General features: G+C 53.2%; 8 protein-coding genes across 8 annotated transcripts; 4 read left to right on the top strand and 4 right to left on the bottom strand.

The window, feature by feature from the left end:
- Nucleotides 1–86: 86 nt before the first annotated feature.
- CORC01_09168 (uncharacterized protein) lies at nucleotides 87–329 on the top strand (the record flags this gene model as incomplete). Its single annotated transcript, XM_022620797.1, has 1 exon — nucleotides 87–329. The coding sequence occupies one exon, from the start codon at nucleotides 87–89 to the stop codon at nucleotides 327–329; it is 243 nt and encodes an 80-aa protein (XP_022472739.1).
- A 1,283-nt stretch (nucleotides 330–1,612) lies between these two features.
- CORC01_09169 (uncharacterized protein) lies at nucleotides 1,613–1,948 on the bottom strand (the record flags this gene model as incomplete). Its single annotated transcript, XM_022620798.1, has 1 exon — nucleotides 1,613–1,948. The coding sequence occupies one exon, from the start codon at nucleotides 1,946–1,948 to the stop codon at nucleotides 1,613–1,615; it is 336 nt and encodes a 111-aa protein (XP_022472740.1).
- Nucleotides 1,949–2,198: 250 nt separating this feature from the next.
- On the bottom strand, nucleotides 2,199–3,125 carry CORC01_09170 (uncharacterized protein; the record flags this gene model as incomplete). Its single annotated transcript, XM_022620799.1, has 3 exons — nucleotides 2,199–2,542; nucleotides 2,621–2,926; nucleotides 2,987–3,125. 3 exons carry the CDS (start codon nucleotides 3,123–3,125, stop codon nucleotides 2,199–2,201), a joined length of 789 nt encoding a protein of 262 aa, XP_022472741.1.
- A 748-nt stretch (nucleotides 3,126–3,873) lies between these two features.
- Nucleotides 3,874–5,694, top strand: CORC01_09171 (amidohydrolase; the record flags this gene model as incomplete). Its single annotated transcript, XM_022620800.1, has 3 exons — nucleotides 3,874–4,332; nucleotides 4,385–4,853; nucleotides 4,910–5,694. The coding sequence occupies 3 exons, from the start codon at nucleotides 3,874–3,876 to the stop codon at nucleotides 5,692–5,694; spliced, it is 1,713 nt and encodes a 570-aa protein (XP_022472742.1).
- Nucleotides 5,695–6,113: 419 nt separating this feature from the next.
- On the top strand, nucleotides 6,114–7,637 carry CORC01_09172 (major facilitator superfamily transporter; the record flags this gene model as incomplete). Its single annotated transcript, XM_022620801.1, has 1 exon — nucleotides 6,114–7,637. The coding sequence occupies one exon, from the start codon at nucleotides 6,114–6,116 to the stop codon at nucleotides 7,635–7,637; it is 1,524 nt and encodes a 507-aa protein (XP_022472743.1).
- A 314-nt stretch (nucleotides 7,638–7,951) lies between these two features.
- Nucleotides 7,952–9,612, bottom strand: CORC01_09173 (methyltransferase; the record flags this gene model as incomplete). The annotated part of the gene is made up of 10 exons (XM_022620802.1): nucleotides 7,952–7,997; nucleotides 8,118–8,543; nucleotides 8,615–8,752; nucleotides 8,800–8,837; nucleotides 8,895–8,932; nucleotides 8,998–9,127; nucleotides 9,188–9,210; nucleotides 9,287–9,372; nucleotides 9,435–9,469; nucleotides 9,535–9,612. The coding sequence occupies 10 exons, from the start codon at nucleotides 9,610–9,612 to the stop codon at nucleotides 7,952–7,954; spliced, it is 1,038 nt and encodes a 345-aa protein (XP_022472744.1).
- Nucleotides 9,613–11,361: 1,749 nt separating this feature from the next.
- CORC01_09174 (Opy2 protein) lies at nucleotides 11,362–12,757 on the bottom strand (the record flags this gene model as incomplete). Its single annotated transcript, XM_022620803.1, has 2 exons — nucleotides 11,362–12,638; nucleotides 12,703–12,757. The coding sequence occupies 2 exons, from the start codon at nucleotides 12,755–12,757 to the stop codon at nucleotides 11,362–11,364; spliced, it is 1,332 nt and encodes a 443-aa protein (XP_022472745.1).
- Nucleotides 12,758–14,284: 1,527 nt separating this feature from the next.
- On the top strand, nucleotides 14,285–14,770 carry CORC01_09175 (uncharacterized protein; the record flags this gene model as incomplete). The annotated part of the gene is made up of 1 exon (XM_022620804.1): nucleotides 14,285–14,770. A coding segment is annotated over one exon (486 nt), but the record flags the coding sequence as incomplete, so codon positions are not given.
- Between the last annotated feature and the right edge of the window lie 4,498 nt (nucleotides 14,771–19,268).

Below are 19,268 nucleotides of genomic sequence, written 5' to 3' on the forward strand. Positions count from 1 at the left end.
TGTGGTTTGTTTGTTTGGTGGGTAGACTTGAAGTCTTGAGAGTTGTGGTTGTTTGTTTGGTTGGGTTTGGTTTGTTTGTAAGCTTGATGCTGTTGATGAGGACGAGAGAAAGACTGGTAGATGGGTTGGGAGACTGGTTTATATGTTTTCTTGATGCTTCTCTTGAAGACTGCTTTTTTGGGATAAGGTATGTTGGGTTTAGGTCAGATGGCGTATGTAGGTTGTGTGATTTGAGCATGTCATCATCGCGGGGTGGGAAGTTCATGAACAGACAGGGGGAGTTGGTTCGTTGGTTTGGTGTGCGGGATCAGGGCCCCCGGAAGGAATGATGTCAGGTCCAGAGGATCTACGTTTGTGTGGTCTCTGATCTATACGTACGAACACACACTAGCACACTGGGTCAAAGGCGACAAGGCTACTCTTTTTCGTGTCAAGGTGTGAACAACCAGCGCTGGATGAAGGGAGGTGTGTATGAGGCAGCTTTTGGTGGGATCGATGCGCAAAGGGTCCGAAACCTGCGTCTAGGTTCCACACTTTGGTTCCTATTTTCGTTTTGTGACCTCTGATGACGAAGGAATAGACAAACGGACTGTAGGGAGGGTGTCATCGGGCCCTGAATTTGGGAAGGGGTGACGTCCCTGGACCCTGGCAGTTCTTCCGTCGGGTAGGACATGGGGTAAATTCAGACATTGTTATGTATGAGGGGGGGGAGGCCAAGGTTGGCCAGAACGATAACCTTGAAGTGAACGCTCGTTTTGCTACTCAATTGGGAGGTGAGGTCAAGGTGAGCGACCGCGCGAGGATCCTCGAAGAAGCGTCCAGCCTCAAGCCCAAGCCATCCAAAAACAAGTTTTGGAGGGTCCTGTGGCTGGTGACGTCGAGGTGCTGTCGAAGGAAGGGACCCCATTGGGTCCAGCCTCATATCCCTGTCTCTTGCTCGGAGAGAAGCGCTTGCGCCTGAAGTGGGATTCCGCCAATTAGAGTTGTGGCACGGTTAAATGTGGCTGGCAGATATGATGTCATGCGCAACGGTTCGTTCGTAGATAGGTGTGGCTTGTAATACCTATACGGCCAAGTCTGGGCCCAAACGGGTTTCCCGGTTTCCTGTTTTCTCCCCGCGCGGATGATTAGACGTACAATGACTGGCCTTTCTCTTTGTGTGTATCATACTGGCTGATCGAAAATACGGTGCGTGTTCTATGGGTCGCTGGCGTGAGAGACCTTGAGAAGGGGGAAGGATGGGCATGAGGATTTGCGGCCGCTGACGAAGGTCAGACTGGGGACCACCAGGGATTCGACGTCAGTTTTGCGGGCTCGAGACCTCTTTGGCCACTTGTGGCCTCGATTCGAGCGAGATCAAGAGAATCTTATCGGGTCTGGGCTGAGATGGAATGGAACATCACTGAGGGGAAATGACATCGTTGGCGGTCTTGGCTTAACGGTGATCACTCAACGGTGCAGCGTTCTCATCATCAACGTTTATAATCTCAGGGCCAAGGCAGGCAGTCAAATTATGCATCAACAATGTCTGAAGCGCGACAAGCGATGCTATCGACGTCCCCCCTTCCCCAGCTTTCTCTTCCTGCCACTTTGCTTCTGTAAAGTGAAGTCATCATGCCTTCCAGGCGCCTCCTCGAGAATCCTCCGTTCCTTCAGTCGGCAACGTAAACAGCGTAGCCGAAGTGGCTTCAGAAATAGGCGGCTTGCAGACCTGAGCTGCCCATTTCGCAATAAGCTCGTTGTAAGAATAGTAGTTGGCGTCCTCCTTCCAGCAGTCATAAACGGCACACCGAGCGACACTACCCCCGACCCAGGTGGAGAGGTACTGTGACGCTGGGAGGCAGAACTCGCGCTGGGCCATGTGGTTCACGACCTCTCCCCTAAGTGCCCCGTCTCTGAAGCAATGCGCGATGCAATCTGGGAACTGGTCGATGCCGAGGCCTGTCATGTCGTCTTTGGGCAAATCTAGCCATTCCTCTATATTCTAAGACGAATGGCCCTCTATCAAGGCCAAGGAACCAAGTCAAGAATATCACCGTGAAGCTGGCTGGCCACCAACCGCGCCTGTAACTTTCTTACGTCTCGATTATGTACTTAGTGCCCCCGAACAAATTTCCAACAACTTATCAATAATTGCCGTCGGCTCATCCATTGTATCCATTGTATTGAGCCCTCTACAATCATCACGCTGTCATAGGTTACGCCGGATCTTCACGCCCAGAAAGATTGGTCTTGATCCTGGCCAGATCGTCGCTCGAAAAGCCTAAGGTCGTGAGAACGTAGCCCTCCCAACCGCCATGCTCCTCCTGCACTGCCGCGACGAACAAATCCCAGCACGACGTCCGCAAGCTACACATGTTGCAGAAGCCCGGGTGGTTGTTGAAAACGACGCCGCCGCCGCCGCGGGCGTGCTGGAGAAGCTGCTCCCTTGCGGGCTCGATGCCGATGCGCGAGAGCATGTAGTCGAAGCGAGCGTCCTCAGGCCCGGTGCCGGCGAGAGATTGCAGGAGACCTGACATCACGCCGGTGCGGTCTCTTCCAGCTACAAAGGTTGTGTTAGTGAGTTCTTTTCGGCTGACGGCCAATTTTCGACCTTCGTTAGAACCCCAATTTTGCGTACCTGTGCAATGGAAGAGAAAAGGCTCGTGAGGCTTATCACGCGCGTGCTCCAAGATCGCGCGGAATGTGGGTCGATACAAGTCGAGGACCTTCAGGTATTCTTTGCGAACTCCAGATTCGCCCCCCGCCTCAACAAACTTGTTCAGATCGGGCGGGGCGTGGAGGCCTGTGCCCTCGAACCATGTGTTCACGACCCCTTCGATTTCTGGGTCGGGATGCTTCTCACGTTCCGCTAGGGTGCGGATGTCGAAAACCCGCTTCACGTCAGCGGACAGCCAGTCCAGCGCCTGTGGGACTCCGATAGCGACTTAGAGCATCCCGCAGCGGTAGGCGAATCCTGGACGGATGCCGGAGCCCGGCACGGTACCAAGGTCGCGAATGCTGATGAGCTCGGGCACGGGAACGAAGGGCGGCGCACCCAAAACCTGCAGTAAGATTTCGGGCGTGATGGGGTCGTGGACGTCTCTCTCCGTGAGAGCCTCCACCTGGTCTCGAGCCATGGCCATTTTTACGGGGGGATGCGATGCCAGCAGCGTCAAGTCCACAAACCTCGACAGAATGAAGCAGCTCTTCCTAGGATGGGTTTATATTGATAGCGGTGAGACGGACGGGAGCCTGCGACAGGCAACGCTTGCGACCTGCAATCATTAAACAGAGCTCGTTGGAGTGAGATTTGGGGTTGTAAGTAGTCTAAGTAAGACGCGGATAAAGATGGCCTGTCTCCGTTGAAACAAGCTTCATGAGGTATTCTAACGACATGAGCTAGCATTCATTACAGAAAGCAGTCGCGTGGCGCCAAGACACCGGATCTTCCGGCCTTTGAGGTTTACTGTTTGCCCAATCGCCTCGAAGACAACGTCTTGACATGTCCCGAGGTGCAACTAGAGCGGTTTTGCAGCAATGCCCCTATTGTGACCAGCATCGCTACCCGGTCGCGCCAGACAAACAGGAAACCTTGTAGCCAGTTTTCTCGTCAAACAATGGTGTATTCACGGCATATTTCATGCCATTAGAAATGTTGGACATTTCGAGAACAATGGGTGATGAAGTTGAGGATGTTGCTTTAAAGATGTGGAATTGAACCCATCATCCCTGCTCCCCCAGGCCAGATAAGATAATCTTTCCTTATCAAATATCGCGATAAGGATATCGACCTTCCACACCGAATTTCATGACCTCGCCCTTCTGGACGCAAGCCATATGATTCAAATTGAGACACTAATCACCTCAATGAGAGGCTAGAATTCCAGCATCATGTCATCAAATCCAATATTGAGGTGGGGATTGGGTCTCTCAGCCGCCGCCGCCGTTGTCGCAATCGCAGTCGTGCGCCTCCAGCAACCTCTTTTGGGCGAGATCGATGACACCCAAACGTACTGCTATCAGGGTGTCCGGACGCACGACGAGGACCAGCCGTCAGCCCAGTGCTTTACGGTCGCCGACGGCAAATTCACTCGCGTGTTTCCATGGGACGATGCCAGCTTGACAACCACAGCTGGTTTCGTCATTCCTGGTCTGTGGGATGGCCACGGCCATCTGAGTCAGTATGGAGAGTTTCTCTACTCGGCCGATCTATTCGGAGCCTCTTCTTTGGACGATGTTCGAGGCCGCCTGAGGAACTACGTTGATAGCCATGCTGATGCTGGCACCAAGGATGAGTGGATTCGAGGAATTGGCTGGGATCAGTCGGTGTACGGCAGGATGCCGACTGCTGTGAGTTAGCTTCGCCCCACTGCGTCCAGTGATGTCCCTAATGCTCGATAAGACAGACATTGAGGAGGACGAGTCTCTGAAGGGCAAATACTTCATGCTTGACCGGATAGACGTCCACTGTGCGTGGGTATCACAAGCGGTGCTCGATCTCTTGCCCCCAGACATCCCAGATGTGCCTGGCGGCGAGATCGTCCGTGAGCCAGGCATGGGCGTCTTCTGTGATAACGCCATGGATCTGATCTACAACTTGTGGCCGAAGCCCGGGCCTGAGAAGAAGCGGGCATTCGTTGCCGCCGCCATGGCGAAGTTGAACGAGGTCGGGTTAGTCGGGATCCATGATGCCGGCGTCTTTCCGGACCTGCTCGACCTGTACGCCGAAATGGCACACACGGACGATTGGACCGTCCGTGTGTATGCAATGTTGGAGTGTGCTCAGCGTAACACTTTCTGTCCCGATGATGCTGCGCGGGTCTTCCGCCAGAATGATTTATTCAGCGTCAAGTCCGTTAAGCTTTTTGCAGGTAGGTCATATAAGATAAGTGATCTGGATCAACCCATCGGAACTAACATTTCCCAGATGGTGCTCTTGGAAGCTGGGGAAGCGCCATGATAGAGCCCTATAGCGATCGTCCCGATACCGCCGGCTCTCTCCTCGTTAACGGCTCGACCCTGACGCAACTTGGTAAATCCTGGGCATCCGTCGGGTACCAGGTCAACATCCATGCCATTGGCGACTTGGCAAACCGTTATGCTGTCGATGCCCTGGAGGCTGGCCTGCGAGATGTATGCCCCAATGAGGACCTTGCAGATTGCCAGGCCCGACGACGATTTCGCATCGAGCATTCGCAGATTATCCACGAGGACGACCAGAAGAGGATTCATGACATTGGTATTATCCCATCCATTCAGCCGACGCACGCGACCTCGGATATGAAGTACGCCGAGCTACGACTCGGTGCAGAGCGTACCAAAAGGGAGGCGTACCGGATGCGGTCACTCCTGGACGCCCACCCGATCCTCGGCAGCGACTTCCCCGTTGAGCCGCCAAATCCGTTCCAGGGTATATACGCTGCCGTCGCCCGGAAGAGCCCCCATACAGGTTACGGCGTTAACGGAAGTGAAGATGGCTGGCACACCGAGGAGGCCTTGAGCCTGGATGAAGCGTTGCTCGGATTCACCAAAGGTCCGGCTTACGGCGCCTTCATGGAGGGACGAGCCGGCCTTATCAAGGTGGGCGCGCTGGCTGATTGGGTTGTGCTTGATCAGCCTTTGGAGGACTTGGACCTTGACGAGCTGCGCGAGCTTAAAGTCAAGGAGACCTGGGTGGGCGGAAAACAGGTCTATTCGCGGGACTACGAGTGAGGGATTACCAAGGTTCACGATTCATGATTCAAAAACGATTCTCACAGCTTTGTCATTAAGTCAACTTTAGCCAACCGAGACAGCCATCTATGTGAGATCTTTCTACGCCAGCGACTTATAGGGTCGAAGAAAATTTGATGGTATGACCGCAACTGACTACGAGGCGCAGGCGTGACTGCGTAAGATCGTGCACTCCCCTGGCCAAGGTTTGATACTTCCATGGGTCACTTCAAGCATTTCAACGGAGATACCCACGCATCTCTCTTCAAGGTTGCTACGATTCCTTCGCTATTCTTTTGGCTTCTACTTCTACGTTGACTCCCGAACATACAGGATAACTTTCAAACTGCACTGTCGGAAGCTTCGCCAGAAGCCCTCGCCATCCATAAAATAGTCGAAAAAAGGACGGACACTTCACAATGCCCCCAATCAAATCAGCGAGCGGCGTGCCAGCTGCCCGAGTCTCGAGCAATCGCATACTTCTACTCCTGATGCTGATGGTCTTCATGATGAGCTTCGGCGCCTCTGTGGTGCAGGGTGCCATCACAAAATACCTGCGACAAGTCATCTGCCGACAACATTACGGTTTACCCCAGGAAGTGCCCGTCGTCGACAGGTACTGTCACATTGATGCCGTAGAAAAGCAGCTCGAGTGGACGGAGATCGTCCTCCAGGTCTGCCAGGCCGCCGGTGGCCTCTTCTTCGCCTATCCCGTGGGCAAGATGGCCGATTCCAGGGGCCGACGCGCCGCCCTACTCTTGGGCACCTGCCTCTGGCTAATCTTTTCCGGCATCCTCATCACAACCATCTGGACCACGAGCTGGGGGGCGCGCTGGGCGCTCTCCATCGTCATCGGCGCTGGAAGGACGTTTGTAGAGATTGCCATCTTGACCATGACGAGCGACACCACAAACGATCAGCAGCGGTCGACACATTTCGGCTTCGTGGTGTCCTCTGCCCTTTCGGGGCTCGTTGTTTCAAACGTCATCCACAGATATACCCCCAGGATGGACTTCGAGATTCCGGTCCTGGTCGGCTTCGTCGCCGTTGGCCTCAGCACCTCGCTCATCTTGGCGATTCCCGAGCTTCTTTCTGCACAGCACGAGAACTACAGAGAAGAGGCCCCAGAAATCCTACTAGCCAACCCGCCCATCCGGCCGCTCTACCGCATTCTCTCCGCTCTAATCTCCTCCCGGGCTCTGCCTCTCCCCGCCATTTTCGGTCTTATCACCGCGCTGGCGAGAACGTCATCCTCTTCCCTCGACTTGTACTACGTCGCCAGCTTCAACTCGCCTGAGGCACCCAAAAACGCCTCGAGTACTTTCCGTGGCGACGTCGTGAGGTACTGGACTCCAGTCGTCGGTATATTCTTCATCAGCTGCGTCATTCTCCCCTCCGTATGTGGCTACCACCGAAGACCCTCCGGCGACAAGGTCGCGCTACGGGACTACCGCTGCCTCGTCGCCTCGACCAGTATCTTGGTTCTAGCCAGCATCTTCGTCTTATGCAAAGGAAAACTCTTCTCCCTCGGGGGTATCCTAGCCGCGGCCGTTGCCGCCACCGTCCCCGGACTGTGCTGCTCCCTGATGCTGTACGGGCTCGGCGTAGCCGTGCGGGCGAAATTCGCCGGCCGCCTCTTTGGCATCGTGGCGACGGTGCAGTGCGCGGCGACGTTGGTCCTCGCTCCGGCAATCGGCCTCGCTACGAGGAGGTCCCACGCCAACGGCATGCCAACGTGGCTGCTGTTCCTCATATCATTTGTCGTCTTCGGGGTTGTTTTGCACTCCAACGCGATTTGGAAAATCCCTACATGCGAGAGACCGGTCGCGAGGGGCGATGAAGCCGGGTTCGAGCTTTCGGATTTGGGAGAACTCGAACCCGCCCCTCCAGTGTATTCGGCTCACCAAGGAGATCGCCCTGCTCCGATGCCGATCATACGATAGCTTCTCCAAGATGTGTGGAAGCGTGTCATGCCATTACTTTATCGGTATTCAAGGATCCACCGTTGAGGGGCATCGGGGGAAAGGGGGGTTTGGAATGGTGAAAGAAGTTATTGCGGCCGAGAAATAATGGCAGTATTTTGTACACATGGGACGTCATCGATTCATTTTGGCACAAGAATGGGAGACTGTCGGGAAAGATGCTGGCTCTTGCCTTATGTTGACTTGCTAGATGGGTATCAAATGTAGTCTTACATATCCGGACGGAATCTCCGACGGCGAAATGAATTGATAGCTTGAATTCCTCACATTCGAGCTTAATCTTTCGACTGCGTGATTGGCTTTTGCCCATACACAACGTCGCTGTTGACCCGCATATCAGCAATCCGCTCCACGTCATCTCAGACCTGCCTGCCTAGGCAGAGACAGCACAGAAAAACAGAGGAAAGAGGGAGCGGGAAACCACAAAGAGAATCAACTTACAATTCAACCAAGGCATGGAAAGGGGGCGGGTTGGCTTTCAATTCCTTCTTCACACTCATAATCTCCACTTCCACCTCCTCCTTCGTCCGTCCAAGGACTTCAGTAAACAACTTCATAGAGAAGCCTTCTAACCCGTCAACAGTCAAAACCAGGTTCATCATACCCAAGTCTTTGTAATGTTGGTCTTTAACCCAGGGCGTGAGCGGCGCCTTGTACTTTTCGGCCGTGACATTGGTGAAGCCTGCCTCTCTGACTCGGTTTTCGTGCTTGGGTCCCGGAGTAGGGTCGCGTCCCACAGCCCTGATGGCGCTGAGAAAGCCTTGATTCCACTTGTACGTGGCGTGCTCCTTCGTGTAGCTGCCGTCCTCGGAGTAGAACTCGGGGTTCATGTCCAGGAGCTCTACCCAACCGCCCGGGTTTAGATGGCTTTTGCTTATCAGTACCAGTACTTGGGGTTGTTATACTCAGAGGAAAAGAGGAGGGGAGGGTTTCTTTACTCATAAATGTTTCGGACCAGCTTGGGCCAGTCCACGATTGAGGCTGTCATGTAGCGGCACATGATGAAGTCATACTTTTTGTGCGCGACCCAGGGGCTTTCGACGTCGTCAATCTCAAACTTGACGTTGGGAGGAACCCTTTTGTCGTCAGTCGTAATTAACAATAAGCGTCCAAGAGGACTGACCATTTGGGTTGAATGGCGCTCAAGTCATTCCCATGAACCTAAAAATGATATTAGCCTTCACAGCAGACGCGGAGAATATATCATAGCTTGCTTACCTCGGCATGTTCAAAAATATCACCCATTTCAACAGCCCCTACAAAATTACGTTATGAATTCCTACTCTTTCCACATCAAGTCGGGTTAAGTAGGGTTTCATACAAAGTCCGGTACCCGTTCCAATATCTAGAATCAAATGGACCTTATCCCATTCAAGAGGGGCATGGAAGAGCTTGCTGCCAGTCGCCTTGACAATCATCGCATGAGCGAGATCAAGTCGGTCCATCTCCTTCTAAATTTGATTTGTTAAACTTCTGCCTTTCGACTGGATACCTCGGGACTTGGAACAAACCTCATCATTTGGGAATTTGTAAGCTGAGGGTCATTTCAGATCTTGCGAGAGGAGAGCCAAAAGAAAAAGAGAAAAAAAAGGCAATATGTTCGGACGTACTGCCGGGTCGATAGGCGTGATACCGGCGACCATACTCCACAGGATAATCAACAACACTTGATGATAGTGAGGCGGTGAAATTGGAACTATAATTACAGTGCCTGATTAGCATCGGATGCTCGTCGCTCCGTCATACGAGGCCTCGTACATGCGCTCATCGATCGAGGAGGCATCGTCGGTTGTCTAGCATTTGTCCGTGTCAGCGATGCACTTGTCTACTGCCAACAAGACTAGAACACGTCACCAACATTTCCTTCTTCCTCGGGCTCAAGATGCGCCGTCGTTGACGGACTCTCCCCCGACACGGCTCTGGGTGAATCGGCCATTTCTACTTTCAGACTGCCTCCTCCGCGTATCGATCAATTCAACTTGAGGGGAAATCTCTCGATAGAGAAACAGAGCGAGAAAAGAGTGAGACGCAAGTTGCAACAACAGAAACTCCTTGTGACGGGACTGAAAGAGGGGTTTTGTAGGCATCTGATCCCCATAGTTTTGCGACATGGGTTTGATGAAAAACTGCGGCAGGCTGCAGAATCTCTAGAACCAACAGAGAGAGCGCAGCTTAACGGCCAATTGGCTCTGCTCGCTTCGAAATTTGTATGCACATGCAAGGCAAACAGTGGTTGACGCGCCTCGTGGTCCAACATCAGACACATTCATGTTCACCAACCCCCCTTTTCCGCCTAGATGGGAAGGCGGTTGTGCCATCCTGGCGTTACAAATGGGGACTTTGAGCTGTTAACTTCGCAACCGACCGGAGCTTCAGCTGGTTCTCTGTTCAGAGTACTCGGCCTTGGAAAGAAATGATGTGTGCCTTTGTCCTTGGTGTCTTAGTGTCTGCGGCAACAACCTTCGCAATGATCGATGGCGTCTCTTCTACGAGACCCAATGGCGCTGCGCGGATTGTCGGAGCCCTTCCGGCCGCAATGCAGCAGACGAGGTACAGAATGTATGCTCAACGAAGAGATGCCGCTGCTAATCTTGCACAACCTAGCAATCATCCCCGAAATAGCTGCCAGCAAGGCTCTCCTCATGTTCGTCTTCTTTTTCTTTCTCCCAGCTCCAGGAAGGGGAAGGGCACAACTGCCCAGCCCCGTCTCTTCCCGCCCTTGCCAGGTCGAAGTCCTCTCTGATATCGGATTCAGATGCTTTGGCTAGCTTAGCTTCGCTTCATCGAACGCGTATCGGTTCATCGGTCGAGTGTGGCAAGATAGAAATATTGATCTGCCGTAGACGACCGACTCATCGTCTGTTGCCTCAGACCGAGACGTTAAGCAGCCACAAGCCAGTATTTCATCAACACTGCAGCAGACAAGATCAAGCAATGGCTTCATTAGAAAATGTCCATGTCAGTATCATTGATCTGAGGGGAACCGTTATGAGAATGGTGAACCACATATTATATTACCCCCTCTACCCACGTGAATGATAAAGCGAGAAACCGCGTCAACTACACTGTCCGGTAGTGTCGTCTCGAGTTTTAAAACTGTTGGCCTCGTCAGTCATAAAGAATGAACTCACTTCTGCCGGGGACATATCAAACACCTTAGCCTTTGTCTGCCATCGGGCAACCGTCAACAGAGGCACATTTATATTGACAAGACACCTCGTAAAGTCCACCTACTTACAGAAACGAATTGTCCGTATCCATGTCCAGTAATCTCACGAGACACATTACTAAGCAATCAAATTCAGTCACTGAATAAAAGAGCAACTTCCGTAAAATATTGTTTGAATTGTCACATCTCTATTCAATGGACATATTGGTCAAGGCGTGGATGGGTTGACGTACACCCCTACAATCATTCCATAACCCTTCCATAAGTAAAAGGTAAATATCCATGACGCCAGTGCCTGTACATAAGAATCCTGCCCATCCAAAGTCGTCCCTCGGTCTGGTCCCGTAGGCCTATTCCGACCGGGTCGTCTAACAAAAGGTAGATACGAGAAAGAAGCATGGGAAGGCGTCCCTGATATATAGGCAAGTAAATAGTTATAAGTAAATCGTGATCAGGGCCGACGCCCATCGTATGGTTTTTTTTTTCTCATTTTCTTTCATTGGGTTTTCTCTTTTCTTAATCCTTCGTCGCGTGTTCATCGCCGAAAGGACTACGTCCCCTCTCGTAAGAACTTGTCCTTTGAGACCGCCTGTCGGGTCCGGCAGCGGCTCGCCTTGTTGCCTCTTCAATCACCGCACTCAAACTGTGGTTGCTGCGAACGGCTGCGGGAGAGGGCTCAGGAGGGTCGGAGAAGGGACCTTGGTCAACTGCCAGGCTTTCGGCAGCAGGTTCGCGGGCCACCGCAGATCTGCTAGGTGGCGGAGGTGTGCCTGGTGCAGAAACTTCTTCTGATGTTGATGATGCCTTGGATCCCACACTGACTTGCTTGGGTCCATTGCCGTTGCCTACGCGGACAACCTGCACTCTCTGGACAGGGGCGGCGGTGGCGGTGTTGGCGTTGTTCAGGAAGGTAGATCCGACGCTGAATGTGCTATCACGACTCTTGGGACGGCTAGGAGCGTACTTTGCATAGTCGACGCTGGGGACGGGAGGGGTGCTGCTGCCATTGGTGCCGACACCCATGGACTTGACACTGACTACAGCGGCCTTGGCGCGCATGCCGGTCTGAGCTGGTGCTACAACAACGGCATTCTTGCCGTAGATGGTGGAAGCGATGCTGGGAGCGATGCTAGATCGGGGAGCGTACGAGGTTCTCGCGACGGACGTGCGGTCAGAGTAGCCCGAGATGCCAGAATAGGTGGAATCACGCAATTCGCCAGGGACGAAGAAGTGCTGCTCCTCGTATGGTGACGGGCTGCTGGCGGCGGAGTTGGAGGCGTGCATCGGGATGGGGGGGACCGGGGGGACGAGCAGAGTTGGTGACGTAGGAGTGGCCCGGTTCGTGACGCCGGGAATGTAGGCGATCTGGATTATGTTGGAAGCGCGGGTGAGTACTGTCGATGCTATCGAGTGAACTGTGTGAGTTGAATCGCGGTTCGTTTGTCGTGGCTCGCCAGTGCTCTTCTCGTTGATCGTCTTTTCGTGGGTTGTCTCAGCGTAGGACTCCTGGATAATGGACTGTCTCTTCGTCTTGATGAAGAACCTCCAGACAAGGTATGTGGCGATTGCGATGACAGCCAGACCACCAATGACACCACCAACGATGGCGCCCGTATTAGGCTCGTTGCTTGACGAAGAGGAAGATTGGTTGTCGTCCTTGGCGCAGAAGGCCTGGGCACAGGTATTACACGTTGGGATAGTGAAGGAGCAGAATTCGTTGGACTTGCAGTTGCTTGGGCATGTCGGCGCCTTGTCCTCACACTTGAGGCAGCCGTTCTGTCTGGGCTGGATGACTATGGGGGACATGTCAGCAAATGAGGGATAGATGAGAGGCGACGGTGATGTTTGGCAACGTACCAGCTTCGAGCTCCTCGAGTGACCGGAGGTGAAGGTTAGGATCAAAATGAGCCATGATGAATGGCAATCTGGCTTTTGGGATGAATTGGCAAAAAAAAAAAAAAAAAAATAAGCCAGCGACGCTGATTGAGCGATGCCGATCGACGAAGCGAGGCTGTCGGGCGTAGAAATGTCGATCGAATCGGAGGGGGTAATCAGACGGTCGAATCGAGTGGACCGTTGGTCGGTACCAGGGAAACCGTGTCGTGCGTGTAGGGGAAACGGCAGTAGATATAGCGAATGGAGAGAAAGTAAACGTCGGGTCGATGAGACAAGTCGCAGTCTGCTAGGGGTTACACGTCGAGGAATGGATTCGTGGCGAGGCGAGGCTGGCGTGTCGGCGTGGGCTGGACTGGAATGGACGGGGCGATGTGCGAGGGAATTCGGAGCGGATAGAGTGAGAGTAAAAAGTAGTCGGGATAACGAGTGGACGAAGAGACTAGCTCGGCATTTGAGGTGGTGAAAAGAGGCGTTTAGGCGATTGAAGTGAAAGACATCAACGGCGGTTGTCGCTTGTCGGCCGCAAGTCGACGTCGACAGATTGACGGGGCTTGAATGTCTTTTGTCGTCGACGGGATCTTCTCTGGCTGGGCGGCGACGGGGAACCTGGAGATGTAGGGTGGAGGAAGGCGAACGTGGGAAAGGGCTGCTACGAAGGAAACGAAAAGTGAGTAGAGAAAGGCAGGCAAGACACCGGCGCTGGGCTGGTCTTGGCTTGGCTCGGCTTGGCTCGCGCTGACTGGATCGACTGGGGGGTTTGAAGTGAAGGGAACGAACGGGACGCCGGGAGGGGGTGAATGGGATGGGTTGGAAGGATGGATGGCATGGAGGAGCAGCGAGAAGGAGAGCGAGATGGGCTGCGTCCAGTCTGGGTTTGGTGCTGGTTCTACACGGGCGTTCGGCGGCAGCAGGCGGAGCGCCAGCTGAAAGGGGACGGGGAACCAAGGACGAACACCAACAGTGGAGAGAGCCGGGTCGATGAGGTAAGGTACCCAGGTACCTCTTACCTTAGGCGAGTAGGTCGGTGCGTGCCTTGCTTCCACGTCCAAGTGATGGAGAGTGGAGTTAGTGGACTGGGTGACTGGCACGACTTGGGTTGGTGAAGGCGCAAGGGGGGGAGGAGAGAGAGGGGAGGAGGAGGGGGCAGCGAATCTGCGGGACACAGGCACGAGATTGAGAGCGTAGGGGTAATACTGTTGGCGAAACGTGAGGACCGGGGCGGAAACCCCCTCTGATTGGTGACCATCCCCAGATGGCAAGAGCAAAAGGGGGGCACTGCTCGGTTGTGGATCCCTTGATTCCCCCGACACCCCTGGCTAAGGTACCTTGGAGCCGGGCGAGGGTCCAAGGTCTGGACTGTGCAGCAAGCCCATCCCATCCACAAATCCATCCATCATCTCCTCCTCGCTGCATACTGCAAAGTGCCAACAGTGACCTCGACCAAAGGCAGTAAAGTGCCCAGAAACCCCGAGCCAGACCTCTGCGCCGTCGGCACCGTCAACTCTTGAAGTACCTCGAGCTGTACTACCTTATTCAGTGTGGTGCACGCTGTTTGTGGACATTGGCGCGCCATTTTCCAGCAATTTCTCACCTCGCCTCTGCCAATCAGACCACGCCAGAGCCAGAATTGAGCCATCTCCACCGTCATACGCACTCTCCACGAGTCGACAACACCTTCGGCGGAATATCACTTCCATGCTCTCAATTGGGCGATATTGGGAGAGGCTCGCATCCTGATGATCCTGATGGCTGCAAGTGCACAGTGCAATCTACCGTGTATTGCCTCCAGGCTCCCTCTTCGCGGGTAACGGGTTGGCTATTGGTAGGGAACCCATGCTCACTGCCTTTGCAGAATGCTTCGTCAAACAAGCGAGCTACGCGGTTGCTACGCAGCTCGGCAGTGGCAGTCCATCGTCCATGGAGCATTAATGTTGTTCGTCAATACAATAGAGTTCGTGCGTCCCAACCTGACAACCCGCCCGTCGTCCGATACGAGCGAGCGAGACATGACACGGCCTTTCTCTCCTAATCGGCAAACACAAGCTCTGGCACAGAATAATTCGTCCCAAACAGGATAACCCGATTCACGATAGGTTTGAGCTCTTCTCAAAAAGGGAACAAAAAGGGACCCGATTCCACAGTTTCCCACAATTAACTGTTTCCGAATCTCACAAGAAACCCGGCCCTCTTACAAAACTCCTGTTAAGCTTCAATTCTCCTGGTATCCGTACAGTCGACCGTTCTTTCGCGCCGTCGACGTCGCACCGTCCCACCTCAGGGACGCCTGGCATCCTGATCCCTTACAAGTATGGTCCTGCAGCGAAGCTCAGTCGGCCCATGCAGCAGTACACCACGCCAGAAACATCACGATTGCCGACTCAGCCCCCCCGTTTCGACTCAGAAGATCTCAAGATACGAACTCAACTGAAACGAATGGGGTTCAGTGACAGCGACAGCGGGACGGCATCATCACCGGCGAGCTAATCGCGCCACAAGGCCGTCAACGAGGACCGTGAGGGACTGAGGGTTGACAAACTGGGCCGACGATGTTCTCACAAAACGCCGTTGCGTGTCAGGCATCCATGTGTTCTTGCCAATTATGAGTTGCAAAGAAACCCCCACACTTGTTCACCACGAAGTTCGCACCATTGTCGAGTATCGAGTCTTGAGTATGCTGCTTGCCTAACTGGCGCGTCGTGTTTCCAACATCGACCCCGCTGCCCCTGCCTGTTCAGTCAAGCGGAAGCCAAGTTGTCAGGGCGCTGTGACATGTTCAAGGGCTGTCGCAGAGGAGGGCTCTTGCCTAGCTCGAAATCCCGTATTCTGAGGCATTGGGTCCGAAACTTCGAAACAGACAACGAGAACGTGCGCTCGCGGGGCCCTGGGAGGCCATGGGAGCTCTAGACCACGAGATCTGCGCTCACCACTCTAGGGGTTTTCTTCTTGGCCTTCTGTGAATGGAGGGACAACGGTAGAGTTCACCCTTCTCATCCGACAGCAAGGAGCGCTGCTGCTCGAGAGAGATGTTTGTGGAACCGGGGGCTTGGGGCGATCACATCCACCGGCCGCCCTCCCGCCGAAAGTGCTCAAGCTTTGAGAAAAGATGCACCGGGCAACACCGCATCGCACCGCACGCACGCTCCCTCGACCTCTGGGTAATGCAGGGCACATTAGTGTCCGGCGGACCAACCGCCACACCGCGTGGTGAAGATGGCAGACGTCGACATTCCAGGTCCCATACGTACCGAGCGCTAATACTGCATTGCACATGCCTCCGTCAGGCCGCAGGACGGCATTCCGTGCGTACTGCTAGTACGGCATAAGCGGCTCCGGACTTTCGCCTGCTGACTGTGTATCCTGCCCTACTCGGTCTTGGTATTTTTCTAAGTCATTTTCCCCTTGTTTGCCAAGATATCTTATCCTTAGCTCCGGTCAATCATAGACTGAGCAAGCCAATTTGCTCCGACTTTGCCAACTCATTTGATATTATTTTGTTACTCGGCTGCAGTCGCTGCCAATTGAGGCAGGCAAGGAGATGAACCAAGAGCGGCCTGCAGAGAGAAGAGATTCGATGGACGGCAGAAGGAGATGTTGGTTCGCCAAGGGCACCGCTGCCAAAGAAGCAAACCTACGAAACCTGCGAGACCTTCGTCCAAGCCTTTTCCTCTCCCGAGATCAGGTGTCTGAACCAATCACGAGCTACCTTGCACCGGGAAGAAGCAAAATCTAATCTCTATTTACCCTCCCCTTCCCTGTCAGAGCTCTTTTTTCGTAACCTTTGAATTTTATTCACAAACTCTGCATTGCCGTCTTGATTAAGCACCCGTGACACCCAATTAATTACCTCCCAGACCCGACCCGAACGACTTTTCCTTCCCACCCCAATCTTTTCCACTCTCCACTTTCTGAGTCCAGCCCATGGTATTTACTATGTCCCAGGTCTGCCTAATGGACCAATCGCAAGCTCACAAACCGGCTCTGCAAGTTCCCGCCCGCGTATGTTGGCCGCTCGAAGCTAAGTTTCTGGAATACTCCAGATCCGGACTCCAAGCCAAGATAAAATAGACTCGTTTCTTTGTCTTTTGCTTTTTCTTTTTTTTAACACAACTAGTAATGACGCGGGCACCCGCTCTGGAGGAAGCTACTGCCTCTTCGCGCCATTTTTCTTCCTTTATGATTTTGATGAGCTGCATAAATTAGTCTCGTCTGCAGATTCCTGGGAGGTGCAGCAAGCACAAAGAAAACCTTGGCAAGCCTTGTTAGCCGCTGGAGGCAAATCACCTCTTCCTCAACATTGGTAGAACAGTCTCCCTCCGTTGGACACGTGAGGTTCGAGTCCCGTTGTCGTCGTTGGTGGTTTCCCCCGCGATGCCTCTTCCGGCACGGGTGAGACTTCCGGTTCCGGATTCGGACGGGAGGAGAACAATGTCGAGTCCAGGTGGCAGTGTTTTTCTTTTCTAGAAGATGAATGAGACATCGTGTCCGTTGAACACGCGGTGAGCGATATCGATGTCACGTTGCCTGTTCCGGCGTTGTGGAGATCTATCGGGTGTTGTAAGGGCCGAATGTGAGGCTTTTTTTCGTTCTCTTTCCCTCGGACTAGAAGACATTTGAAGGCTAGAAGAGCGGGTAGAATTTCTCTTCTTCGATGAGCGCGCGGTGAGAAGGGGTCCTTGTGTTGTGACGATGCCTCATCCGGCGTTCAACATTCGAAGAAGCCATCTGCCAAGAGCACCTTTCTAGAAGGTCTAGAAAAGAGAAAGGGCTGAACGTCATCGTTTGAGACGTGATGGTAAGTACCGAGACGGGTACCGCTACAGTCTACGTCCTTTTCCGGCGGTCTTGGAGGATTGTGGGTTTCCAGAGAGAGACGGGGAGGGAACAGAAGCATGCGATTTCAGCTTGTTTGGATGTGTGTGAGTTCGTTGAGTGTGTCGATATCGTTGGGATCCGGCCTTGGTAAGAATTTTGCGTCTTGGCTGGTGGCATCTCTTGCGTCAGAAGTCTGATGTTTGTGATTTGTTACAATGATTTGGCGTCCGCTGGTGGAGGCTATGTCACGACGTGGCAGCTTGGCTACGGGTTTCTCATAGGAACTGGGTGTATGAGATTATCATGGTGCCTTGTCGAGGGCGCCGCCGCTTTGCAGAACGTTGGGAGAACTGCCTGCTTCTCAGAGTTGTTTCCCTGCAATACACTCCTTTGAGCGAACGTCTGCTTTGCCATGGGCTGTATGGGGTAGCTGAGATCAACCCTCCAGTGTACCTTGTGATTTCCTGGATAGACGTCGGGCTGTGAAACCGAGAAGATGACTAACTTGCTGAGATATCTGAGGAGTGTGTTATGATACTGCGCTTCCCAAACCGCCGATAGGAATGTAGAAACATGCGTGGACGGTGAATTCGGCGTTACCTAGCTACATGTATGGATGGAGTACGCTGGAGGATTTTCGAGACGAGTGTGGTCGGTTGACGAGGGTATGCCTGATCGAAGCAACGACATGGCCACACTAGATGGGAAGATTTGAATTGAAGCCTTGGCCTCTGTAGAGACTCGGCTTTTGTTTGCGGACTGAGAACCACGGAGTCATCCTAATCACATGGCTACGAGTACCTGGATGATGTTTAGGTGTACACATCTAGATCCCACTGAGTTCCCATGAAAACTACTAGACGGAGAGTCTCGTGAGCTCGTGTCTGTTTCGTGTGTCATCGGTCTACTCCAAGCCCGCACAGAGCACGCATTTACCTTAACGCTCTTCGCTAGACCCCAACGCCGGATGACCGGGGACTACATGCCGGCAGACTTGATTAGTGAAATGGAAGCCATGCAAGACGTATAGTCTTCGGAATATCTGACAAGATATCAGAGCCTCATGAAGATATCTGGCCCTTTCTATACCCCTGGCGAATATTACCGTAGTCTTCGAGGTTGAGAAACCGCTATTTTCGCTTCACTGAAGGTATTCCGAAAAGGTGTGTATGGCAGTCATTTGTTTAACTGCCTTAGGATCTATCGCACCGGTCTTATGGAAAGAATAATAAAAAGACGGAGAGAGAGAGATGGAGAGATGGAGAGATGGAATGAGACCCAACCCCGGAACTGTTCGCAATTATGTTGTGAATCAACCGTGATGAATGTGTCCTTTACACCACGGTCGACGAACCGAACAGGGTGCTACATTACTGTCGATTCCGCCCCCTATTGTCCTTGATCGGAGATGAGAGTGTGACGTACAATTGAAAGACAGAGCTGCGACACAGTAAATAACGTTCAAAGTATCTTGTGAACATCCGCCACGTGCCTTTCCGAGCTTCACTCTGAAACGGACTCGGCCCGGATCAGTGACCCGTGACCGAAAATATCGTGATATTACATTCGCAGCCTCTTACAAGTTTGGGAAGATGATCGGGATGCAGAGACACACCATGAGGAAATCGAAGGCAATAACAACAGTGGCGGAGAGGCGTCCCATGTCATGTGGTGAGGATGGGCATACATATACATCTGTAGTCTGCCAGACTTGC

This window comes from Colletotrichum orchidophilum, assembly GCF_001831195.1.
Source record: "Colletotrichum orchidophilum strain IMI 309357 chromosome Unknown Scaffold_81.1, whole genome shotgun sequence".
Lineage (NCBI taxonomy): Eukaryota > Fungi > Ascomycota > Sordariomycetes > Glomerellales > Glomerellaceae > Colletotrichum > Colletotrichum orchidophilum.